The sequence below is a fragment of the Alosa sapidissima genome, chromosome 12 (assembly GCF_018492685.1).
Source record: "Alosa sapidissima isolate fAloSap1 chromosome 12, fAloSap1.pri, whole genome shotgun sequence".
Classification (NCBI taxonomy): domain Eukaryota; kingdom Metazoa; phylum Chordata; class Actinopteri; order Clupeiformes; family Clupeidae; genus Alosa; species Alosa sapidissima.
In genome coordinates, this window is record NC_055968.1 from 30,317,811 (window position 1) to 30,343,967 (window position 26,157).

Consider the following 26,157-nt stretch of genomic DNA (forward strand, 5'->3'; position numbering starts at 1 on the left):
ATCTTCATTTGTGAGAAGTCCATCACATATTTTTGTCATACAGGGGCATAGACAAACAAAATAAAACAGGTTTGGTTTGGTGCCCTCTCGTTGCAACGATTTCTGCGCGGGACTATGGACTATGATTTTGGACTATGGACAGAGGTGGACAGTAACTAAGCACATACTTGATTACTGTAAGTATGATTTTGAGCATCTGTACTTTACTTGAGTATTAATATTTTTGGAAACTTGTGACTTTTACTTCACTACATTTTAAAGACAAATGCCATACTTTTGACTCCACTACATTTGAAATATGAGCATGAAGTACTTGTTAATTTTGACCGCATTTGATTCTTTAAATGTAATAATGCAATAGAGTAGACCATCTTGAAGTTTTTTCAATAGTTCAATTTGAACTTGGCTGAATTGACGATGGTGACAACAGATTCCTCATCAGAACATCCTCCATGTACTGTAGCCTGGGAGAACCCAGACGAACCTGTTAGCAATTTAGATTTGAAAAGGGGTCTGGTGTTAACCGGGCTATCCTCTGATCATTACGAAATTGGAATGAAATTAGACAAACATCTGACATTCACCAAAGCTAGACATTTAGCCTACATTATTAAACGACACATAATCTACTCATAATTGAGTTATCTGTTTTTTTTATTCAGCAGTGAAAATGTTTTAAATTTGTAAACAGAGAATAAATAATTATTTAAATCATATTGGCACCGCCCTCGCGAAATCTCAGGTAGGCTATAATAGCCTAGGCTTTTCACTCATTTCACCATTGTGTTTGAGGACGTAGAGTCAGCAACAGACCTAAGGCACGTAAGCCAATGTTAGGAAAGGTAATGACATTTCGGTTGGTTTTCATTCGATGTCTTTAATGTCATTTTAACGAAGGCTCGCTATAATGTTGACGTAGGATTTGGAGCTGTATGATTTTGATTACCATTTCTTGGGTAGTTAAGATTAGAATGTGTCTTAAAGGCGCAGTTGTCATCTGGACTTTCTCACATGTTTGCCAGTTGGCCTATTTCAGTAGCCCTATTTTACGCTATTAGGCTTTAATTGCGAGGCTACTGCTCATCTTGGACCTCTTTATTAGGCTAAACAAGTTTTGCTTCTGTAATAAGAATGTAATGGATGCCTAATGAGAGATGTTTTGATAAAGCCCACGAACGTTCGGGAACCAACAACGTTCCCAGAACGTTCTGGGAACCATGAATTGTTAGCTGGGTTGGCCATCAGTTGGGCATTTGGTAGGGTGCTCAAAGGCCACACAGGGCACCAAGGCCAAGATTACCAGTCTACATGAAAAATGATAAAAGTTATATTTATCTTATTCACAGCAGCTGACCTGCATTCACGGTATGAAACGTATTTTCTATTTGGCCTGTTATGAAATCGTGTAGGCTATTGAACAATGTATACACAGTTCAGCTTTAAGAAACTCCTATACATGCATGCTTAGCATTTTGTGATCGTTAAGGCTACTTTGACAAACTCTTGTTTCAACTGTCCCTAACAGGAGGGATGAATGAAACATTACGCACGTGCCACTTTTGCTGTAATAATTCCTGAATGGTTTTGATCAAAGCTGAAAATGCATTTGTATTTGACAGAGGACAGATGTAGGTTGCTAGTGACCAAAGCTTTCAGTGTGGTACAATCGCTTTGCAAATCACGTTTAATTAAAAAGCCTAAATTACTAGCCTAAAATTACTGCTGTTTTGAATATGTAGGCCTACGGTGCAATCGGATAGTTTTGAGACCCTGTCAAGTTTTCCACATTGTTTTATGTTTCAGACTTATCTTAAAATGGATTAAATTATTTTTTTTCTCATTACTCTACGCACAATGCAAGGGATAATGTATAGAACTACGGTCATTATTGGGAAAAGAAGTCCCGACAGGGCGAACCGGAGCCCTACGCACCAGCGCAGCTGTTCTCCCTGTCGGGACTTTTTTTTCCGATAATTACCGGCGGACAATACATTATCCCTTACTTAACATACTACACAAAAAACCGATGTTTGGGTCTGAATACTCATGTAAATGGGTTATTTCAGTCTTTAATTTTTTTAAAATATACAAAACACTTGTTTTTTTGTGGAGTATTTGAGCATTGTGTATAGATTGATGACATTTGAATACATTTTAAGATGAGTCTAAAAACATAACAAAATCTGGAAAACTTGAAAGGGTCTAAACACTTTCCGGTTGCAGTGTTAGGCCTAATAATGATGATACCAACTGTAATTCATATTTGCAATTCTGTGTTGTGTTTTATTTTCTTGTCAGTATGCATGTCAAAAGCATGTGGTCATCTGTATCCTGTGTCACTGATATGACTTTAAAATTAAATTTGTTCCCTCAGATGACAATAACTGGACTGATCCTGAGTTTTCTGCTGCTGAGAAGAGTGTCTTGTTATATTGATGGATCAAGACTTCATAGTTATTGTATAGATATGGACATCAAACATTCATTTGGTTCTGAAGGTGGGAGCAGGCCATATACTATTACTCCATCCTCTGCCACCCTTGACAAAGACGAAGTTGTGGAAGGTAAGGCAAGGATATTGATGTAAAAACAACAACAAACAAGCAAAGTAACAGTAAAGGTGCTCTAGTGGTTTTCAAAGTGGGGGCCACGAGGGGGTGCCAGGGGGGCCTCAGCAAGTTGGAAAGAAAAATAAAAGCCACAAATAAATACATTTGAAAATGTTTAAATATACCCATTACTATGAGGGTTGTTATACAATGCCATTATAATAATTTGTCGCATATCTGAACATTATTTTCCATGATAATGACTGGGAATAATAGTAGAGTGATAGCTCTCATATAGCAGAACCTAGGGGTATTTGGGGGGCCTTGTCAAGGAAGTTTGGGAACCCCTGCTCTAAGCGATATTGGGTAACGTCACTTCTGTTAACGTTCAAACAAAACCAAGAGCTAGCTCGCTACCCTTTAAACTCTTATAATAACAATACAGTTTTATTCAGTCACTAACAAGCGTTTGTCTAACCAGTTGTCACATTTTCAAAACTCTAAACACAATTAGCACAGCATCAGCCTTTTATGGCCAAACCATTCACACATTTCATGTTGTTTTCACACAATATGCAGTCAGTAAACACATTTCCACAATGCTTACATTTTCTTAACAGACAAGCTATTCCTCCCAACAAAGCTATGGATTGTTTTTGTAGTATTTACGAATGTTAACACACAACATCGTACAATAGAAAACACAATATTCCAAACCTTAGATACTGTATAAAAACCTCTGCTTCTGCTACCAAATGGTTTTATCCAGGTGCATCGCCTTGGATAATATCAGATGTGATGTTGATGAAAACATGTGGCCTAACTCTAAAGATCACAGAGATTAGATACCGTCATTTTGTGCTTTTTTCAGGTCTCCCCCTTTTTATCTGGGCTTTTTGCTGTTGTTTTTTGTTCAGAATGCTCTTGTGTGTTTCATGGATATTTTGTTCACTGTAAACTTACTACTACTAATAATAATAAAGCTTCCTTTTGAAAGTATATGTATATGGAATATGCTGTAAGAATGACAAATGATTGCACACATGTCCAGTGGTTATCCAAGGAAGTACCATTGTGCACATGTACCGGTAACGCACCTTAAAGCAACACCAAAGAACTTTTCCTCTGTCGCACGCACTATTTGTTTATCCAGCACTGGCTTGGAAATAACAATGTCCACAGACAAGGTAGAATATGTTGCATGATTTTATGAAAGTACGATGTATTGCGACATCAGATGCAAGTCACATTTGTAGTTTCAGTGTGTCATTCCATCGAACTACAGATCCGCTACCCGATCCGGCAAACTTACATAGTGCGGTTACAGCAGATAGAGGGGTGCGAAGCGAATGCAGAAGTGCCGTTCAACCTGTTACGAGTTGATGAACCACTGAAACGATTTTGGAAACATTATTTCAAGGTAGAAAAAACTCTTTGGTGTTGCTTTAACCAGACTGCCCCTGTAGTTAGTCCACTGTTAGTCTCAGGATAAGAGAGTCAGCTAAATGACTAATAATGTAGCATACCATTAGCCTATTATTCCCTAGCTATATTTCTACTTGGACCGCAAACAGTGAACACAGTGATATGTTGTTAGTGTGTGTGTGTGTGTGTGTGTGTGTGTGTGTGTGTGTGTGTGTTTTACCAAACCAATGGAACAAGCAAGCTGTTGGTAAATGAGCTTACTGACAGCAGCTCATAAATCAATGGGAAAAACATGCTCAACACCTCCTGAGAATTGTACACTGGGTGCTGGATCCTTAGCTGTAAATGACTGAATATAAAAAAAAAGACAGCGCTCGCAGTTCCTTGAAAAATGTTTAATCGGCCCACGGATGTTTTGAGCAGAAAGCTCTTACTCAGCGTGTCAATGGCAAGTTTTTTTTTAACTTACTGACAGCAGCAAATCATTTTGCATTCTTTAGTTGTGGTCACACATTTCTGCTTACTTTTTCAGTGGTCCTGAGCTCAACAGTTTATATAAAAGGATTCATGATGGATGGACGGAATGATAATGATCAAAGAGTTCCTGTGGGGTTTTTTGTTAGTTTAGGCCAACCAAACACCAACCGATTGTTGAACTGCAGAGGCAGCCCAGTGAGTTTTCTCAATATTATAATCATATTAACTATTCATCTTTTGGTTTCAGTTGTTCAGTTATCCTCCTAATACAATTTTATGAATACGATCTAACACATGTCCAGTCTCATACACATTTTGGTTGGCTCATACTTTAAACGTTTATTTTTCTCTCTGCATGAAGAACACCACCATGGTTCATAGAGATAATCAGAAAAAAAGAACCATTTCTGGCCAGTGGAAAGCTCCCGAGAAAGGAACCTTCGTTTTCGAGTAATGTACAATATATTTCACTTTGCTGTATATCTGTTTGTGTTGTTGTTTGAGTTTATTTTCATTCTTAAGACTGCATAGCGGTGCAAAATATGACCGTCGCTCAGTCCTGCACTTTCTCTCTTGCAACTTTTGTGTATGTAAATGAGAGTGTGTGTTCGCTTGTGAGTGTGTGTGTGTGTGGTTAATGGTGTGTGTGTATGTGTATTTATGTGTGTGTGTGTGTGTGTGTTTATGCTTATGTGCGTGTGTGCGCATGCATATGTGCATGTGTACTATGTGTGTGTCTGCATGTGTCTTTATGTGTCGGTGTGTGTGTGCGAGCGCGTGTGCGATTGTGCGTGCTTGCATGTGTGCGTGCGTGTGTGAATGCGTGTGTGTGTGTGTGTGTGTGTGTCATAACAGTCATCATGGGAATGCAAAGTCCCTGCATGTTTTAAATCTGCTGTAATCATCCCTGTACCTAAAAAATCAAATATCAGCTGTTTGAATGACTATAGGCCTGTTGCTCTGACCTCTATTGCAATGAAGGTTTTTGAACGGCTCGTTTGTAGACAGTTAGCCAGTGTTGGGATGGACAGCTATCAGTTTGTTTACCGTGCTAACAGGTCTGTAGAGGATGCTGTTTCCCTGTGCCTCCACAGCATCCTGCAGCACCTAGAGGCCCCAGCTACATATGCAAGAGTTTTATTCATAGATTACAGTTCTGCTTTTAACACTATTATTATTATTATTATTATTATTATTATTATTATTATTATTATTATTATTATTATTATTATTATTATTATTATTATTATTATTGACGGGGCAGCCGTGGCCCACTGGTTCGCACTCTGGACTTGTAACCGGAGGGTTGCCGGTTCGAGCCCCGACCAGTGGGCTGCGGCTGAAGTGCCCTTGAGCAAGGCACCTAACCCCTCGCTGCTCCCCGAGCGCCGCCGTTGTAGCAGGCAGCTCACTGCGCCGGGATTAGTGTGTGCTTCACCTCACTGTGTGTTGACTGTGTGCTGTTTGTGTTTCACTAATTCACTGATTGGGTTAAATGCAGAGACCAAATTTCCCTCACGGGATCAAAAAAGTATATATACTTATACTATACTTATACTTATACTATTATACCCACTACATTATTTGGTAAACTCCAGTTAATGGGAATCAATCAATCCCTCTGTCACTGGATTTTAAACTTTTTATCAGACAGGCGGCAGGTGGTGAAAATAGACAACCTGTTCTCCAAACCCAGTATTCTCAACACTGGGCCCCCACAGGGATGTGTCCTCTCTCCTCTGCTCTATTCTCTATACACCAATGACTGTGTGTCCCATTCTGAGAATGTGAAAATCTTCAAGTATGCAGATGATACAACTGTGGTGGGTCTTATCAGTAAGAACTGTGAGTCAGATTACAGATCTGAAGTGGCAGCCTTAGAGGTATGGTGTAAGGGGAACAACCTGTTTTTAAATGTCAACAAGACAAAAGAACTGCATATAGATTTTAGGAAAAATACAGTAGCTCACTCCCCTCTGATCATTGATGACCAGGCAGTAGAGAGAGTGTCTAGTTTTAAATTCCTTGGCACCACCATATGTCAGTCCCTAAAGTGGGAGGTCAACACCAACCTCATCATAAGCAAAGCCCACCAGAGGCTTCACTTTTTGCGCCAGCTGAGGAAGTTTGGTGTAGCTAGGAATGCAATGCTCCAGTTCTACAGAGCTACATGTGGAAAGTGTGCTTGTCTTCTCCATCACTGTCTGGTATGGTAACACCACCTCTTCAGAGAGGAAGCAGTTGGAGAAGGTGGTGCATTCTGCATCCAAAATCATAGGACATGTCATCCCATCTGTAGCCTCTATCTATGCCACACGGATTAGCCATAATGCCCAGAAAGTACTAGGTGACCCCTCCCACCCTGCCAGGTACCTTTTCCAACTACTGCCCTCTGGTAGGAGAGTCCAAAGTCTCAGGGGTAGAACATCTCGTTTCTGCAACAGTACTTACCCTGCCACTATTAGGCTCCTTAATGCTCAGTCACCTTGCAGAGCAAATCTGTACTAAATTACCTCTTTCATATGCACTTTATAGACTGCACAAGACACTTTATGGGAAGGGGTTTTTTTACTGCTTTTTACTGGTTTGAATGCTTGTCTATGTGATTGTCTTTCATGTTTTGAATGTGTCTTTCATGTTCTGTATATTCCTGTGTTTGTCCTGTGTATTGTCTTGTATTTTTTTAAACTGGAATGGCACCAAGACAAAATGTTGACATGGCAATAAATTATTGAACTTGAATCATCAACAATCATCATACTTACTCTGAGGAAGCAGTAAAACAGGAAAAAGCTTTTCATTAAATTCAGCTATGTACTCCTCACATTCTTGTTTAAGTGGGTAACATGGCGGACCAAGCCATACAATGGTCGACCCGAGGGAACTGTCTATGTATGAAAACGCCCGAAAACATACTCTGTCAAGCTAGATAAATATCTAGACTTGTCGAGGAGTCCAAATCCTGTAGTGTGAAATGTGCTGTGCCCTCAGTTGTGCCTGGCAGTATGCATGCATTGAAAAAGTGGAACACCTGTCTTTTTTTCTTGACACAGAAATATATTTTTTTATGATTACTTTTCAGTGCTGCAGTTGTTGGGGATGCTAGCTGGTGGAACAGAAATCCACCACCTACAACTCCAGGTACCTTTATATGGCTCTGACCTAAAACCATTGTTACACGGCTCTTCACAAGGCAAGTAGAACGCTCCATTGACTTGAATGGGATTTCCCAAAGTTCTAGCGGTCATTATTTCCGAGGAAAGAACCTCTGAAAAAAACTAGATGTACCACATAGCGGTACAAAATATGACCGCCGCTCAGTCCTGTACATCTGTTCCGCGAAAATAAATCACACTAATCAATTTGTCTCCATCTTTTACTCCATCCCCCACTCTTGAAACTTTTGTGTATGCCTGTGTGTGTGTGCGGCTGCACAGAAAGTAGCCTACTGGCAGTGCAAAGGTGAATAATTGTAGAATAGCCAAAAAAAGTTGTAGCATTGTTATAAAACCTTTAAAATCTCTAAACAATCACAAGTAGGGCAGTTCATCACAGTTCATCCATTGCAACTGGATTGATGAAAGGTCACTTACACCTGTAGGCTACATTGTATTTGGGAAAAGCAGAAGGTAGCAGCATAATGTATTTATTTATTTATTATTAAACAAAACAATCCCTGTCAGTTCCATGCAGTTTTCAACAGCTATCAAGAAGAGAGGTCATGTCATGGATTTTTGTGAATGTTTCTTCTTCTACATATGCATAGGTTTAGTCATCTAGTTCATATGATATTCAGCTTTATTGTCAATGCACAAATTAAATACCAGTAGTCTAAAACAAAATGCAGTTTTACCCAGTGGTGCAAATAACTGACATGTCCAAAAGGGCCTTCATTAAATGCGTTGCTAGACTGTTCATACACATTTTAACGGGCTAAGTTGAAGAGCTACCGTCCGTTATTGTTTGTGCAAATAATAGGCTGATTCATGTTCCCTTGCATTTTGCAACTATGAGGTCCATGGTTAGATCTTTTAAGAAATCGAAAAAGAAATCGCCGTCAGATCAGGCTGAATTCACCCAGCCTAATCCATGGTAGGCACCCGATAGAAATATTGTTTAATTTTGCGATTGAGATATCCACGCACTGGCGCCCCCCCCCCCCCCCCCCCCCCTGCGACGTGTTCGCCCTCCGGTTTCAGAGCTATTCTAAATGCAAAAATGCATAGAGGGAGTTATGACAAAACCATGACTGTTAACAAACTATATAAGCTATAAGGTAGGCCCTATGCTAGGCCTATTACACAACATAAATGGTCACCAGGCTATGCTGGCGACCCAAATAAAATCTCCTTTGGGAACCAATGGCTTACAGTATCAAGCGGACTTAAGCTGCCACCTCTTAAAAAAAAATTAATAGTTTTGCATATCAGTAGTAATACATTTCACGCAGCTGTGTTAATCACGGAAAGCGCGAATGAAGTGGACACTTCTAAATGGAACCCAACCCACTTTACAGTAGCTCAAGGTCTGTGGCTAAAGCAGCCATAATAAAAGTGTTATCATTGTTTGGATACTTCACACACACGTGTTTTTTTTTTTTTTAAAGTATATTTTTTGGGGCTTTTTATGCCTTTAATGTGATACAGTTGAGAATTACAGGAAGTGAGTGGGAGAGAGAGTCGGGGTGAAATCCGGAAAGGGGCGGGAATCGAACCCGGGTCACCGGTGGCGGTGCAGGTGCCACAGCCAGTTGCGCCACGGCTGGGGCCACACACGTGTTTTTTAATCGCATAGACTACAACTACCAAACTGGAATCAAAGCACATCGACTCCCCTCTCACACCCTAAACATGCACTTCGAACAAACAAAAAGCATCTCAGTCTCACGGCAAAACTGTATCGGACCGGTGTAACGTTGGTACTAATTCATCCATCGCAAAGAATGATTTTTGTAGCACGTGCAACAAATATGAGTAGGTACAGCCCTGCCCTGGATACATCTCTCAACGTGCGCTCTAAAACATTTGGTTTAAATGGAGATGTAGATCATCACGGGTGCGTTAATAAATCTACATTGCGGCGAGTTGACACATTATTCACTTTGACGAATTTATGTAGTTTTAGTTACTTTACTTTGAGCCATGCTCTTCCTTACTTGAATCACCTTTGAAAATAGAGGATTGAAGTAGGCTAGCCTATATGTGTTTGGGAATGAACGTTGACTCAGATGCTTTTTGAGACTTTGAGCAGAAATGTCCCATGCAGCCCGGTGTTTAGGATGCATCATAGACAGGTTATCTTTCAGGTAGCCTATATATTTTCCATTAAAAAACCATCACGTAGCGAACGTGTTGTGGCTAACTCACTTAGCTCCTGTTAGTAGCCTAGGTTATGGTCATAAGCAAATGAGATGACAGTCGAAAGATACAATTAGTGCTGCTATCAATTTGCTTGGTATAACCACATTTATAGTTTTCTACAAATGCAATCAAATTGGCCTTCATCACTCAACCAATGCTAACGGTAACATTATTGTACCTATAGCTATTGATATTATAAGATTAACGTACCTACAGTAAAAACCAAGCATGTCTGATTAGATTTATTTTGGCTTCAAGAAGAAATGGGAATTACATTTCATGTGAAAATCGTCCTATCCTTATTAGACGTTCTCTGCGGTAATTATGTATCAGCCGTTCTAATTGCCGATACCGATAGTATGTGCGTGCCTGTGTGTGTGTGCGTCACTAAATGTACACACAACTTACATTTTTTTAGACCCCCCCATGGATGAAATTCTACGAAACTTGGCATACCCCCAGAGAATGCCAGGTTAATCATACACATAAAATTTGGTGCAGTTCTGAACATCTTAACTGAAGGCGCGATTAAAGCAGAATGATATTGCATTTTCATTTTTTACCGGGGGGATGCAAATCACAAATTAGTGATTATGGGCTAGGTTGATGTGGGCCCTTGAGACCAACATACCATAACAATTTCTTCATCCTCGGTGCCACGGTTCAGATAGTTATTTAGGAAAAACAGCATTTTTTGGATTTCGGTGTCGCGGGTATCGTTGACCAAAAATTCAGGAAGTCTACCAATCCCTTATATGACCGCTTCGCTAGCTACGCTAGCTGCGGTCATAATAATGACCGCTGTCAATGGCAACGGAGTTTGTGCTTCAAATTCAGGTCTTTCATATCACTACGCAAGGACTGGAACTTCATTCAAAAGTGAAAGTAGACGGTTGATCAGCTGTGTTCTAAAGAATGTTTTATTCAAGTTTGGCGTGTGTTGTTGCAAACTATTTGTTTCTCAGCAAATGCCACGATGAACGGTAACAAATAGGCTAGGCTATGTAGGCTAAAGTCATATCGTGGGGAGTTTATTATTTCGTTTTGGCAAGTAGCCGTCTAATAAGCGGGATAATGTATAAAACGCCGGTCATTATTCCGCTCCGCTGCGCGTCGGGGTCCGGTTCGCCCTGTCGGGACTTATTTACCCAATAATGACCGACGTTCTATACATTATCCCTTACGCACATAGCCATTTCACTTTTCTCAGTTATATTGCACAGTCCCTCTTACTCCTCAGATATTGGTATTGCACATTTCTCAAAACTCATAGAACCCCCTGTACTCAAAAATAAAGTAATATTTTAAATGTATCACAAAGCCTGAATAAATTAATATATTATATATAATTGCATGCTGGCTAATATTAAGAAATGGGACCAAATAACTACTGATGAAGATGGAATAATTGTCCTACCCAGTACAACTCCAGGTCCTGTGTTAACAGAATAGACCACTCTCTACAGTACACGTCACAATTACTGTACAATATACTGAAACTACTGTTGACACAATGATCTCATCCAACACAGCTACAACAGACATGCCAAAGACGAGCAACCCGACAACTCAACCCAGTACAACTCCAGATACTGTAACAACAGAACTGACGACTCCCACGACTACTGACACTACAGCTGTTGATACAACGATCACCTCTAACCCCACAACGAGCAACCCAGTGGCGTCATGCCCATTGAAATAAAGGGGGCACGTGCCCCCTCGGATTTTTCCACCCTGATAATTTTTTTGATCATAACTTTGTTCCTATTATGCTCCATAATAAGCCAGGGCCTATAACGACTCAAATGCATTCTTCTGGATGTGTAATAAACCGTACCAAAATAGCTGAAGACCGGTCAACATTAGCCCTTTTCCTAAAATTGGTGTCTGTGTATGTTCCCGTAACAACTCACACGCACATTGAGCTCGCAATGTTTTGCTTGTGTTGAACTGTTACAGTTAACGCTACAGTTTGAACAGTTGAACTGTTACAGTTACAGTTTAAGGTGATGATACACGGGGCAACTTTTAAGGCAATGTTGGCAAGGTTGGGCAACTATTTTGTATCTGAACACATATTACAAATATTTGGCAAAGTCTCCTGGTTCAATTGTTTCCAGTTTCATAGAAACGAGGGTGTTAAATTTGCAGTGACTACAAAATCCAACCTAATAACATTAGGCCTACCAAGGCATTGTGTTGGATGTTTCTCAATCTCCACTTGTTCTCTTCACGTATGTGGCAGCTAATCCATGTAGTGAAAAGGGATACCCTTTTAAAAGGAGGCCTTAAAGTTGTTTTATAAATAGGATCGCTATGACCGTGATGTAGAGGGCAAGAAAGTATAATAGTCTCTCTCATGTGCTCATAACTTAGGTTATCAGGTCACTTGCTCATGATTTGCAGGTAGCAACTTACAAATGAGGTAGGCCTAGCCTATTGCTTGCCATAATGGTAATGAAAAATATATTACTAGTAGTTAAATATTCAAATATTTAGTGTTAACCTTACTCAGCACTGAAACCTGTCAAACTTCGTTCAAAGTCCTTCATCACATGAATTAAGATTAAACTAATTTAATTTGAGGACCACAAAGTCAGACCTCAGCAACATTTTTAATGTAAGATTGTTTTTAGGTCACATATCAATCAAATCATAACAACGACAATGGTACTGTTTTTAAAATCATGTGTAGTACGCCTAAGTGTAAATGTGTGTGTCTAAACATGCTTTAATGAGCTTACACTTTAATGAGCTGAATTTGAGTTTACAGTTCTTTCACCAAGCTATGTGTTTTACATTAACTTACAAAATAGATACTTTATCTTAGTTCTCAGATAGATGTGGGTTGCTGCTTGCTCTGCTAAGGTATTTCTGTCCCTTCCAAACTGCATTGAAATGGTATGTTTAGCAGCCAGAATTTCAAAATTTCCAGGGAGAGAAATCTCCGGCCCCCCTCTAACATGACCCCCCCCCCTTTTATGCATAGGCCAAGTGTGAATATGTGTCCTTGTAACTCCCTAGGCTCGACCTGTGGTTCCCCAAAAAAAGTCAAATTTCAATTCAATTTCAATTTATTGTGCTTATAGAGCGCCAAAACATTACACATGTATCATCACCAGCCGTTTTAAACTGACAAGTAACTGTTTAAATACAGCACTCACCGACGCACTTATTCTTACTGTACTCTAATGTTTTTTAAACTGTCCTAAAATTGTGAGAATTGTTCTAAAACTTACTGTTTACCATGTTGTTAGTCGCTTTGGTTAAAAAAGCGTCAGCCAAATGTAATGTAATGTAATGTAATGTATCATGGCGCTTTACAGAATGTAAGTAATCAGAGAAAAGAGGAAGAAAAGAAAAGAAAGAAGGGTAACCATGGGTAACAAATCTGTCAAATCTGTCAAATCTGAGACAAGACCTGTCAAGTCTATCATAAAATAGGGAGAATGGTTTGAGATTACATATAATTGTATGCTGGCTAATATTAAGAAATGGGGCCAAATAACTACTGATAGAGACGGAATAATTGTCCTACCTACCCAGTACAACTCCAGGTCCTGTGTTAACAAAATAGACCACTCTCTACAGTACATGTCATAGTTACTGTACAGTATCCTGAAACAATTGTTGACACAATGATCTCATCCAACACAGCTACAACAGACATGCCCAAGACGAGCAACCCAACAACTGGACCCAGTACAACTCCAGATACCGTAACAACAGAACAGACGACTCCCACGACTACTGACTGTACAGCTGATGACACAACGATCATCTCCAACACATCTACAACAAACATGACAAGAAACTTGAAAACTTCAGGTACCGTAACAACAGAACAGACGACTCTGTTTTGACTCATTTTTACTGTAACTACAGCTGTTGACACAATGATCTCATCCAACACAGCTTCAAATTTGCTCCTTGTTCTGATGCCTACGATAAGTATAGGATGTGCTGGTACCGGTATATATTTTGGTAAGTATCTTAGGCATAAAAACATTGCGTCTACTTATTGTTAACACACACATGTTAACACACATAACACTCAATTAACACATATGCAGCAGACATGCAAATACAAGTTATTTTAAATGTTCATTTTTCAACCCAGTACAACTCCAGGTCCTGTGTTAACAGAATAGACCACTCTCTCCAGTACATGTCACAGTTATACTGAAACTACAACTGTATATCTCATCCAACACAGCTAAAAAAAAAAACAACCTGAAAACTCAACCCAGTCCAACTCCAGATACCGTAACAATAAAACAGTTTGACACTACAGCTGTGCCCAAAAGGATCCAGTCCAACATAACTGGCAGAACCATCCCGATGAGCAACCTGACAACTCAACCCAGTACAACTCCAGGTACCATAACAATTAACACATATGCAGCAGACATGCAAATACAAGTTGTTATTTTAAATGTTCCTTTTTCAAGTCTAAGTCAATTGTTGTGTGTTTGTGTTTTCAGACTGGAATTCAAATAAAAGAAGGAAAAGAGACTCACCACCAGAGGTAAGATAGTGTTTTGTTACTAATGAATGAGAACAATGAGTTCAAATACAATTTTACCAAACTTTATCGTCACTGTAAAAAAATGAGTTTATACTTAAGATGGTGTATTCAAAAATGACTGTTGACACAGATATTGAGAGCACATGATGAGTAATTGTGTTTTGTTTTTTTGTTTTGATTCTTGTAGAATTTGAGTGACAGAATCTACTGTTTGCTCCCAGTGATCTGCCATACCCTGATCAATATCATCTTGATGGCTGAGCTTATGTCAACATTTTTCTTGTGAGTTGATTGTTTTGGTGTAGCGAGTGGCCACACCCTGGCTAATGTCTGCTTCACCACTGTCCTCATTTTTGTGAGTTGCTTGTTTCCTCAATGTGTATTTTATTTAAAATACAATGTGTATTTTATTTGTTTCCTCAACATGTATTTTATTTAAAGAGAATGTTACAGACCTCTATACAGATCAAGGCCATCTCAATAATGCTCAATTCTTCAAGTTGATCAATATCACCATAATTTTCTTCTGATTTCATTACGAGTGATAACTTCATAGATAGTGCAACATCACAATTTCAATCACAATACTTTTTTTGCATGATAACATTTACCTTAAAAACGTTGTTTATCTAAATTAATCATTTCAGTCTAAATGTGCTGGTATTTACAACAATGACATTGTATTCTAGGGTTTGTAGCAGACCCCAAAACCCCACAACACAACCCTCAATTTCATCAACACCTGCAAATGGTATGATTAATGGAATACAATTTTCTGGGAATTGAAAGACATATTTAGAAGTTCAGTCAAAATGAGAGATACTGTAGGTTGTTATTTTATAGTCAGTGGTTAAATGGCAAAGATACAGATTACATGAAATATATTTCCTCAACATATCAAGGCTCAATCTAACATTCCTTGAATAATCTTATTAGAAAAGACACATCATATCCACCGTAGTGAGGATGGTTTGACCTTCCTATAATTTTATGTGAAATAATACTAAAGGAGGTAACTGAATTATATCTAAAAAGGATGTCTCAATTAGGAGTACTGAACAGCATGACATGAAGTTAATTTAAGCATATGTGAGTTATAAAAGATGTGTGCTTAGTTTAATTAATTAGTTAAGTAATCAGTTATTAATACATTATTTAGCTTAGTTAATGGTATACCAAAATAACAAATGCCAGCCCATGTGAATGATTAATCTGTCCTCCCTTCCGTGCACCACAATTGTCCATCAGTGAACTAATCTCCTTATTTCCTTTCTAGATTCAACCACATTCACAAATGATTTCCAACAGGTATTTGAAACAACAGTTTTAACATTAATCTCTCATCAAGTAGATATAAAATGCCTGTAACATCCACTGGGTTTGTGTGAGAATCTTCTATTGCTTTCTTATAGCAGGCTCTATCATTTAAATAATTGAAATGTCAGGCAAAGTGCAAAGTATTCTAACTATTTGCTACTTTAAAACCATGAGCAAGTTCCATGGCACAGACACTGGTGGCCATACGATAGATTTAGTTCATGTAAAAGACACTTTGCTCATGGACTGACTTTGTAGTTTGCCGTTATTGCGCCCCAGAGTGAGATATTCTAATATTATGATAAAACATTTTTAATGTTGCTGTGTCTTAAAAAGAGCTTTGCCTGCTCTGCTTTACCTCTGAGGCTTTGTTTGGTTTATCCCAGGTTGCTGCTGTAGCTTTGCTGCTGATTTCACACTTCCTCCATCTTGAGGGGGCACTTTTCCTGTTGGGTTACAAAAGGGATTTAATCAGTCACTTGGTAGGTTGTCAAAGTTTTTACTTAAAGTTATTTTTATTTTATTTTAATTGTAAAAGTTATATATTTTACCATATGTATACCCCTTAAAACCTACTTTGATGTATTGGTTAAAAAAAGTTTAACATCCTGATTAAAGTTCCAGATACTGTGCAGCCATTTGAATGCAGTCTCCTCTTTTTGTCTCCTCAGGTATACAAGGTGTTGTCACTTTTCTCCCTGTGTGCAGTCTTCATTGCCTTTGTTTTCTTCCTTCTGTGTAGCCATGTACGTATACTTTTCCTCATAACAGCCTGGTTTTCGTTTCTAACACCCTGGCTAGGTTTTGGGGCGATATAGTCTTAAAACTACATAATATTGTATCCTTCAGAGAAAAGAATCACTATTTTATCATTGATTCTGTTTATCTATTCTATTACCTTGATCACCAATCACTATTCCATATCAATCATTTCATCGATCATTTGAAAACTAACAACCATAGTAGACATCAACTGAACTAGGATGCAGGCTCTTTTCTTCATTCTTCTTTCTGATTGATGGACTGATCTGATTCAGATTCATTTGGCTATGGTTAGAACTATGGTGCAGTCATTTTGTCTTTTGTAATTTGTGTAAAACACTGTCATGTAGTTTATGGGAGTTTTTCCTTGTGTGTGTGTGTGTGTGTGTGTGTGTGTGTGTGTGTGTGTGTGTGTCTGTGTGTCTGTGTGTCTGTGTGTCTCTCTGTAGACCATTGTATCTGCTCTTACAGGTGTTGCGATGATTTTGAGTCTCATTCAAACAATCGTTGCATTCACCCTTTGTGGTCCGAGCCATGAACTGTGAGTATCAGTGAAGTGATTTGAGTTTGAGCTCATCAGCAGTATCACTTACAAGCTGTAGGATGGGAGAGAGGTGGGAGTTGAATGTTGTGCTCTTGTGGTCTCCAGGAGGGACATCATGATGTGGGTCCTCAGGACTCTGGCCACCTTACAGGCAGCTTTCACAGGTAAACAATATCCTAACAAAGATTTTTTTAGGCCTACTGTGTTCGTAGTGACCTGTTCTAGGGTGAGTCAAAGAGAACAAATGAGTGACCCGTTCTAGAGTTTAGAGTAAAAAAGAACAAATCGAGTGGCGAAGAAGTTCAGGCTGCCGCTCTGAGTGCAGTCTAAATAGGCTGGCCTTAGAGAGAGAGAGAGAGTGGGTCGTCAGAATCCCTTATGAAAATTCATTATGCCTTCCTATGGTTTTTATACAGTAACCATGGTTTTACTATAGTAAATCATTGTGATAACGATTACTATGCTCCTAACCATGGTACTACCGATGTTTATATATAGCACTTCATAGTAGCTGTGGCACTACCATGGATTACACTCATTTACTTATCAAACTGTATATGTAATTGTCATGCTCATGAGTTGCGGCATCAGTTGTCTTATCAAAATGAGCAAGAGCGTTTCTACTTGTCTCAATACTAGACTGGTTGAAAGCATTGGTCTTCTGCGGCGTTGTAAGGTACATGGTTAACCATAAAAAACAAAAAGCCATGGTTATTTGAAGAACCATGGTTATTTACCATAGTAAAACCATGGATAATTTTTGTAAGGGATAGTGTTGATAAAAAAGTTTGAGTAGTACCTATACATGTTCTGTTTCAATTGGTTCATTAAGCTGATTAAGATCTTGGCTGGATATAGTTTATCATTAGCAGACTCCATTTGGAGGTATTTTTAAAGCATGGCCTTCCTTGTTGCACTAAGGGCTTGAGTCTAACTCAATCCCCTCATGTTGCCAATATGATTATGCTTAGTTTTCGGATTAACCACCGCAAAATTAAAGAAGCCCTATGCAGGTCTGGTTATTCCTTCGCTGTTTCTGGGTTTTCGCCGGATTTGGGCTCGCATTTCTCCCGACATAGCTCCCCCTGCAGCTTTGGTAGCAAGTGACTGCTATGCTAAACCCCCACTAGCTAGCGAGCTAGCCATCAAGAAACCAAGCTAAACACACAGGGCTCACAATAAAACGGTCGAGCAAACACATTAGATCTTGGCTGGATATAGTTTATCATTAGCAGACTCCATTTGGAGGTATTTTTAAAGCATGGCCTTCCTTGTTGCACTAAGGGCTTGAGTCTAACTCTCAGGTCTAGCTGACTCATTGACTTATTAAAATGAGCAAGAGCGTTTCCTCTTGTCTCAATACTGTACCCTTATAAAGGTTTCCTGTGTGAAGATGTGTTATAAATGAATCAGATTTGACATTAAAATGGCTTTCATCATTCGTATTATAATATTTTCCAACAAATGTCTGTGTTTAAAACCCTGCTCTTCTCTGCCCCCATTTGAATTTGCAGTTGTAGGCATATTTGTACTCCAGGCGTTTGAGTATGGTGGTTGCACATGTTTTCAGTATATGATGACAGGCTCTACGGTGTGGACCTCGGTGTTCTGTGGGATTTGTGTGGTGTTAACACGTATTGGTAAGTATCATAAACCTAAAGGCAAAGCATTGTATCAACATAATGTAAACAAACACACACGTCCTGGGAACACACACTTAACATACAGTTAACACACACATACAGGTGCATCTCAAAAAATTAGAATATCAGGGAAAAGTCCATTGCCCTGCCCACACCCGACGCGAAGCGCGACGCAAGGCTTGTTCTAGGTGTGGTTAGGCGCATGATCCAATAATCGCTATCTTACACCCTCTTAAAATCATTACACCAATGACCAAGAAAGAAAGGTGCATAAAGCACAGTTGAAGACCCACTGTCACGAGACGTAAGCAGCCCTCAGCAACAAGTCCCAAATAACTCATCTGCAGGATACATATCTTTAGAGTTTGTAAGTGTTGCTTTTCTCAGGCTAGGTTTTTGATTGTAACCCCTTGTTAGTCAATAGTGAAAGTAAATAACTGTAAAACTGTTTTGTCGTTGCCTATTAGACCAAGGTGAAGTTACATTTTGCCTATGAGTTCAAATAATAGGCATGTGCAGATGCATGTAAGTATCTTAGACATAAAAACATTGCACCTGCTTATTGTAAACACACACATTAACACACATAATACACAATTAACACATATGCAGCAGACATGCAAATACAAGTTATTATTTTAAATGTTCATTTTTGAAGTCTAAGTCAATTCTTTCTCAAAAGATTCTAAAACGTTTGTGTATTCAGACTGTAATTCAATGTTCATTTTTCAAGTCTAAGTCAATTCTTGTGTGTTTGTGTATTCAGACTGTAATTCAATGTTCATTTTTCAAGTCTAAGTCAATTATTGTGTGTTTGTGTATTCAGACTGTAATTCCAATAGGAGAAGGAAAAGAGACGCACCACCAGCAGTGTGTTCCGCAGAGGTAAGAAGGTGTTTTGTTACTAATGTTGTTCAATGTTGGTGGAATGAGTTGCCCAGTACTCTCCGTTCCTGTGATAGTTTTGGGTCTTTTTTTAAGAGGGGCATCTGTTATCTGTTCAACATGCATCTGATCTGTTCAACATGCATCTTTCAACATGCATCTTTTTTTAAGAGGGGCATCTGATATCTGTTCAACATGCACTTAGTTTATTGAATGTTTCTTATCCGGTGTGGTTTGTAGATTATATTTTTTTATTTTCATTTGGCTATTAATTGCATTGACAGTGTTGTTTATTATTGCTCTTCTCCTTAATGTAGTCTTACCAACTTTTGAAATTGTTTACTGTTAAATGTAACTATTGTATTGTTCTCATTTGCATGTCGCTTTGGACAAAGGCGTCTGCCAAACCCCATAACCATAACCATAACCATAATGAATGAGAACAATGGGTTCAAATACAATTTGACCAAACTTTATTGTCACTAAAAAATGAATTTATACTTAAGACGGTGTATTCAAAAATGACTGTTGACACAGATATTAAGAGCACATGATGAGTAATTGTGTTTTGTTTTTTTGTTTTGATTCTTGTAGAATTTGAGTGACAGAATCTACTGTTTGCTCCCAGTGATCTGCCATACCCTGAACAATATCATCTTGATCGCTGGGTTTATTTCAACATTTTTCTTGTGAGTTGATTGTTTTGGTGTAGCGAGTGGCCACACCCTGGCTAATGTCTGCTTCACCACTGTCCTCATTTTAATCTTTTTTTTTTTGTGAGTTGCTTGTTTCCACAAACATGTATTTTATTTGAAGAGAATGTTACGGACCTGTATACAGATCAAGGCCATCTCAATAATGTTCGGTTCTTCAAGTTGATCAATACTAACACAATTTTCTTCTGATTTCATTACGAGGGATAAAATGCTATTTATCTAAAGCAATCATTTCAGTGTAAATGTGCTGGTATTTACAACAATGACAATATGTATTCTAGGGTTTGTAGCAGACCACAAAACCCCACATCACAACCCTCAATTTCATCAACACCTGCAAATGGTATGATTAATCAAATATAATTTTCAGGGATTCAAAAGAAATATTTAGAAGTTCAGTCGAAGTGAGAGATAGGTTGTTATTTTATAGTCAGTGGTTCAATGGCAAAGATACAGATTACATGTAATACGTTTCCTCAACGTATCAAGGCTCAATCTAATGTTCCTTGAACAATCTTATTAGAAATGCTTCATATCCACCATAGTGAGGATGGTTTGACCTTTCTTATTATTGTATGATTGTGAAATAATACTAAAGGATAATACTAAAGGAGGTAATTGAATTATATTTAAAAAGGATGTCTCAATTAGGAGTACTTAACAGCATGGCATGAAGTTACTTTAACCATATGTGAGTTATAAAAGATGTGTGCTTAGTTTAATTAATTAATTAATTAAGTTATTAATTGGTTAGCTTAGTTAAAGGTTGTATCAACGATTTCAGGCCCAAAAAAGGCCCAAACATAAATGATCACATTCATCAAATCTTTCCTAACGATTCGCTAGCTGCCTGCCCCATAAGCAGGCCGTCAAAAAAAACGCGTCTCTGTAGGCAGCCTAGGCTCCGAGATCTGTACACAAAAACAATTGCTACCAACAAGTTTTGGCAATCACTCAAAGGCAAGATAAAGTGTTCCAACCAATAAAAGACAACCTACCAAGTGACTGATTAAATCCCTTCAATTGCACGTGAGGGAGTAGCGAGCTAGCTCTTTGTTTTGTTTGAACATCAACAGAAGTGACGTTACTCCACCATTGCTGATACAACCTTTAATTGGTATACCAAAATAACAAATGCCAACCCATGTGAATGATTAATCTGTCCTCCTTCCATGCACCACAATTGTCCATCAGTGATTTCCTCTCTTTATTTCCTCTCTAGATTCAACCACATTCAAGGAACCATATGATTTACAACAGGTATTTGAATCAACGGTTTTAACATTAATCTCTCATCAGGTAGATATAAAATGCTTAACATCCACTGGGTTTGTGTGAGAATCTCCCATTGCTTTCTTATAGCAGGCTCTATCACTTAAATAATTGAAATGTCAGGCAAAGTGCAAAGTATTCTAACTATTTGCTACTTTAATACCATGAGCAAGTTCCATGGCACAGACACTGGTGGCCATACGATAGATTTAGTTCATGTAAAAGACACTTTGCTCATGGACTGACTTTGTAGTTTGCCGTTATTACGCAGAGTGAGATATTCTAATATTATGATAAAACATTTTTAATGTTGCTGTGTCTTAAAAAGAGCTTTGCCTGCTCTGCTTTACCTCTGAGGCTTTGTTTGGTTTATCCCAGGTTGCTGCTGTAGCTTTGCTGCTGATTTCACACTTCCTCCATCTTGAGGGGGCACTTTTCCTGTTGGGTTACAAAAGGGATTTAATCAGTCACTTGGTAGGTTGTCAAACTTTTGTTGTTTTTATTTTATTACATTTTTAAAAGTTATTTTAGGAAATTCAGTTAGTATATATACATTACTCTCTCTCTCTCTCTCTCTCTATATATATATATATATATATATATATATATATATATATATATATATATAGTAGTATATGTAGTGACATTCATATGGTAATGAATGTGTGTGTGTGTGTGTGTGTGTAGTATTTACCCTATGAATTCCACTTAAATCCTATTTAAGTATTGGTTAAAAAAAGTTTAACATCCTGATTAAAGTTCCAGATACTGTGCAGCCATTTGAATGCAGTCTCCTCTTTTTGTCTCCTCAGGTATACAAGGTGTTGTCACTTTTCTCCCTGTGTGCAGTCTTCATTGCCTTTATTTTCTTCCTTCTGTGTAGCCATGTACGTATACTTTTCCTCATAACAGCCTGGTTTTTGCTTTCTCTGGCTAGGTTTTGCGCGATATAGGGCCCTATTTTCACGATGCAAAACCTGGTGTTTTACCAAAGTGTATTATTATCCTGACGCGAAGCGTATTCCTATCGTACACTCGAGTTTTTCGCCAAGCCCTTCTCTTTTATTACACGATGCACTCAGGGGTGTGGCAATTAATGACCCAAGGTGTGGTCTTGGAGTTGTAACCGGGGGAATAAGCAGAATAACAGCCTTCGAGGTGTCCGGGGGCTAAACAGTATACAATGCAGTAGCCTAGTCTGCCACCCTGCAGACAGCATAACAATTTCATTCTGAACTTCGCGGTTGTAAATACTTAGACAAAGCATTTACTATTTCACAATATCAGAAGAAGGGGTTGAGTGGAAGGTTTACCAAACTGCCTTACCTGATGTGGCGTGACCCATTAAAAAGTACTGGTGTGTGTGTGTGTGTGTGTGTGTGTGTGTGTGTGTGTGTGTCTGTGTCTCTCTGTAGACCATTGTATCTGCTTTTACAGGTGTTGCGATGATTTTGAGTCTCATTCAAACAATCGTTGCATTCACCCTTTGTGGTCCAAGCCATGAACTGTGAGTATCAGTGAACTGATTTGAGTTTGAGCTCATCAGCAGTATCTCTTACAAGCTGTAGGATGGGAGAGAGGTGGGAGTTGAATGTTGTGCTCTTGTGGTCTCCAGGAGGGATATCATGATGTGGGTCCTCAGGACTCTGGCCACCTTACAGGCAACTTTCACAGGTAAACAATATCCTAACAAAGCTTTTTTTAGGCCTACTGTGTTCGTAGTGACCCCTTTTAGGGTGAGAGAACAAATGAGTGACCCGTTCTAGAGTTTAGAGTAAAAAAGAACAAGTCGAGTGGCAAAGAAGTTCAGGCTGCCGCTCTGAGTGCAGTCTAAATAGGCTGGCCTTAGAGAGAGAGAGTGGGTCGTCAGAATCCCTTACGGAAATTCATTATGCCTTCCTATGGTTTTTATACAGTAACCATGGTTTTACTATAGTAAATCATTGTGATAACGATTACTATGCTCCTAACCGATGGCCCAAATGTTACTACCGATGTTTATCTATAGCACTTCATAGTAGCTGTGGCACTGCCATGGATTACCTACTGTATAGCGCTTCATAGTAACTGTGGTACTACTATGGTTTTAACATACAAAAATTCACTATGGTTTCCTATGTTTTTTATACAGGCAGCATGATTTCCATGTGTTAGGTTAGGTTAGAGAAAGCATAGATATTAGAAAGCTAGATACCACATAGTCCGTCGAGTTCTATTAGGTGGCATATGTAAACGTGGCCACCATATTGCTCGGGGCAAACACCATACTGTCAAAACTTTACTGGGCAACAGGCAATCAGAGACACCTGTGTGATTTCCAATCAGAGACACCTGTCTGATTTCCAATCAGAGACACCTGTTTCTCCATTGGCCTCCAGTGATTGTTGCCCCCACCAAGATGGCGGCGCTATTTACGTACGTTCTGGAGCCCAATGCGGAATCTAGCTTTCTAATATCTATGAGAGAAAACACTTACTGACAGGCGGAGCTTCAGTGATGTCACTACCTGTGGCTAATTAGTTCATATATGCACCTGTCCTCACTTTGGGGCTCAATTAGTTTGCAGGCTCAGCAGGAGCTGAGGCCTGTTTCCCCTCATGTTGCCAATATGATTATGCTTAGTTTTCGGATTAACCACCGCAAAATTAAAGAAGCCCTATGCAGGTCTGGTTATTCCTTCGCTGTTTCTGGGTTTTCGCCGGATTTGGGCTCGCATTTCTCCCGACATAGCTCCCCCTGCAGCTTTGGTAGCAAGTGACTGCTATGCTAAACCCCCACTAGCTAGCGAGCTAGCCATCAAGAAACCAAGCTAAACACACAGGGCTCACAATAAAACGGTCGAGCAAACACATTAGATCTTGGCTGGATATAGTTTATCATTAGCAGACTCCATTTGGAGGTATTTTTAAAGCATGGCCTTCCTTGTTGCACTAAGGGCTTGAGTCTAACTCTCAGGTCTAGCTGACTCATTGACTTATTAAAATGAGCAAGAGCGTTTCCTCTTGTCTCAATACTGTACCCTTATAAAGGTTTCCTGTGTGAAGATGTGTTATAAATGAATCAGATTTGACATTAAAATGGCTTTCATCATTCGTATTATAATATTTTCCAACAAATGTCTGTGTTTAAAACCCTGCTCTTCTCTGCCCCCATTTGAATTTGCAGTTGTAGGCATATTTGTACTCCAGGCGTTTGAGTATGGTGGTTGCACATGTTTTCAGTATATGATGACAGGCCCTACGATGTGGACCTTGGTGTTTTGTGAGATCTGGGTGGTGTTAAAACATATTGGTGAGTAACATAAGCCTACAGGCAAAGCATTGTATCAACATAATGTAAAGAAACACACACATGCCGAGAGAACACACACTTAACATAGAGTTAACACACACATACAGGTGCATCTCAAAAATTAGAATATCAGGGAAAAGTCCATTGCCCTGACCACACTGAGGGCCCTGTCGTACACCCGACACGAAGCGCGACGCAAGGCTTGTCATAGGTGTGGTCAGGCGCATGATCCAATAATCATGACCCATGAAAGTTTACATTTTTGAAATAAATTATGGACAAAAATGAACTTTTCCACGATAATTTAATTCTATTTTATTTAGATGCACCAGTACTGTATAGCATGCATACAAATAGCAGTTGGTATTTGTATATGTTGTTCATTTTGCGTGTCTAAGTAAGGCTCTTGTGTGTTTGTGTATTTAGACATGACTTCTCAAAAAAGAGTCCCAGCAACACCGATTCGTGTTTCTCACAGGTAAGATGGTGAATGAATGAAAGAAATATTGACCACAAACTCTGTCATCAGCCAAACTATAAAGGTTGGCACAGTAAATATTAGAACTTAAGAGTTGACATAATGTATCAAAAGACTGGTGCTGTTCCAGTGAAATCAAAGGCACATTGTAGCGGAGGGAGAGAGCAGTGACCCCACCCAACCTTGAACACAGGTCTTTTGGATTTGCTTGTACTGGCATACCAACGTCCTGTTTACATTGGCAAATATGGCTTTTTTCTATAGTCGTTGTCTTAAGGACCTCATCTCATGGTAATTGAAAATGTTGTTTGCCACTCCCTCCAGCAAACCTGCAGCTTGACTGCAACTCGAAAAAGAGCCAGGCTGTTTTGTGTAGTAGTGCCTTTTTTGAAGTAAAGAACTTAATTCCTTTTTTGTTTGTTTGTTTGGTTCTGTTTTGTTTTGATTCTTGCAGATTGTGGGTGACAGAATCTACTGTTTGGCCCCAGTGACCATGTCCTGATCAGTGTCATCTTATTCGCTGTGCTCATTTCAGCATTTTGCCATAGTTTTGGTTGATTGTTTGAGTGAACATTTTATTACACTATCAGAGCTACTGTATGTTCTGACCTAAATCTTCTAAATGATCAGAGCTACCACATTTCTGATGATCAAAACCACCACACAAGAGAACAATCACTAAAATAAATAAGACATTACATTTCTATATGCTACTTTTGTACTTACATATGAAAAAAAATGCACTCTTAGAAAATTCCCTGTAAAATTACAGTACAGTACAGGCAGCACGGTTGCCAGAACTTTACCGTAGAATTAAGGTGCGATACAGTACTGTAATACAGTTTACAGTAATCATGTGATTGCTGTTTTACTACAAGGTTGTACTGTACTGTACTATACAGTAGAG

The 26,157-nt window shown here is 38.9% G+C and overlaps 1 protein-coding gene across 3 annotated transcripts; it reads left to right on the plus strand.

Annotated features, from left to right (window-relative positions):
* The first annotated feature begins 793 nt into the window (after positions 1–793).
* On the plus strand, positions 794–25,956 carry LOC121677604 (putative ferric-chelate reductase 1). Of its 3 annotated transcripts, XM_042056420.1 has the most exons (29): positions 794–842; positions 2,375–2,564; positions 4,507–4,646; positions 4,813–4,901; positions 7,534–7,592; positions 11,344–11,400; positions 13,472–13,642; positions 13,730–13,798; positions 14,031–14,192; positions 14,299–14,342; positions 14,530–14,624; positions 15,032–15,093; positions 15,619–15,650; positions 16,046–16,141; positions 16,331–16,405; positions 16,871–16,962; positions 17,071–17,129; positions 18,480–18,605; positions 19,435–19,493; positions 20,088–20,182; positions 20,491–20,552; positions 21,432–21,469; positions 21,860–21,955; positions 22,294–22,368; positions 22,897–22,988; positions 23,097–23,155; positions 24,647–24,772; positions 25,199–25,250; positions 25,705–25,956. In XM_042056420.1, the coding sequence occupies exons 1-29, from the start codon at positions 831–833 to the stop codon at positions 25,739–25,741; spliced, it is 2,421 nt and encodes an 806-aa protein (XP_041912354.1). In that variant the 5' UTR covers positions 794–830; the 3' UTR covers positions 25,742–25,956. The 3 variants fall into 3 exon arrangements, with proteins under 3 accessions (XP_041912354.1, XP_041912355.1, XP_041912356.1); XM_042056421.1 differs by lacking the exon at positions 11,344–11,400; XM_042056422.1 differs by lacking the exons at positions 794–842; positions 2,375–2,564; positions 4,507–4,646; positions 4,813–4,901; positions 7,534–7,592 and adding an exon at positions 10,986–11,243.
* The last annotated feature ends 201 nt before the right edge of the window (positions 25,957–26,157 follow it).

Bases quoted from the DNA above. Each gene is read 5' to 3' on its own strand.
- LOC121677604 (XM_042056420.1), top strand. The intron at 4,647-4,812 runs GTGAGTTTTCTC...CTCTGCATGAAG, and splicing joins TGAACTGCAGAGGCAGCCCA to AACACCACCATGGTTCATAG. The intron at 15,651-16,045 runs GTATTTGAAACA...GGTTTATCCCAG, and splicing joins TCACAAATGATTTCCAACAG to GTTGCTGCTGTAGCTTTGCT.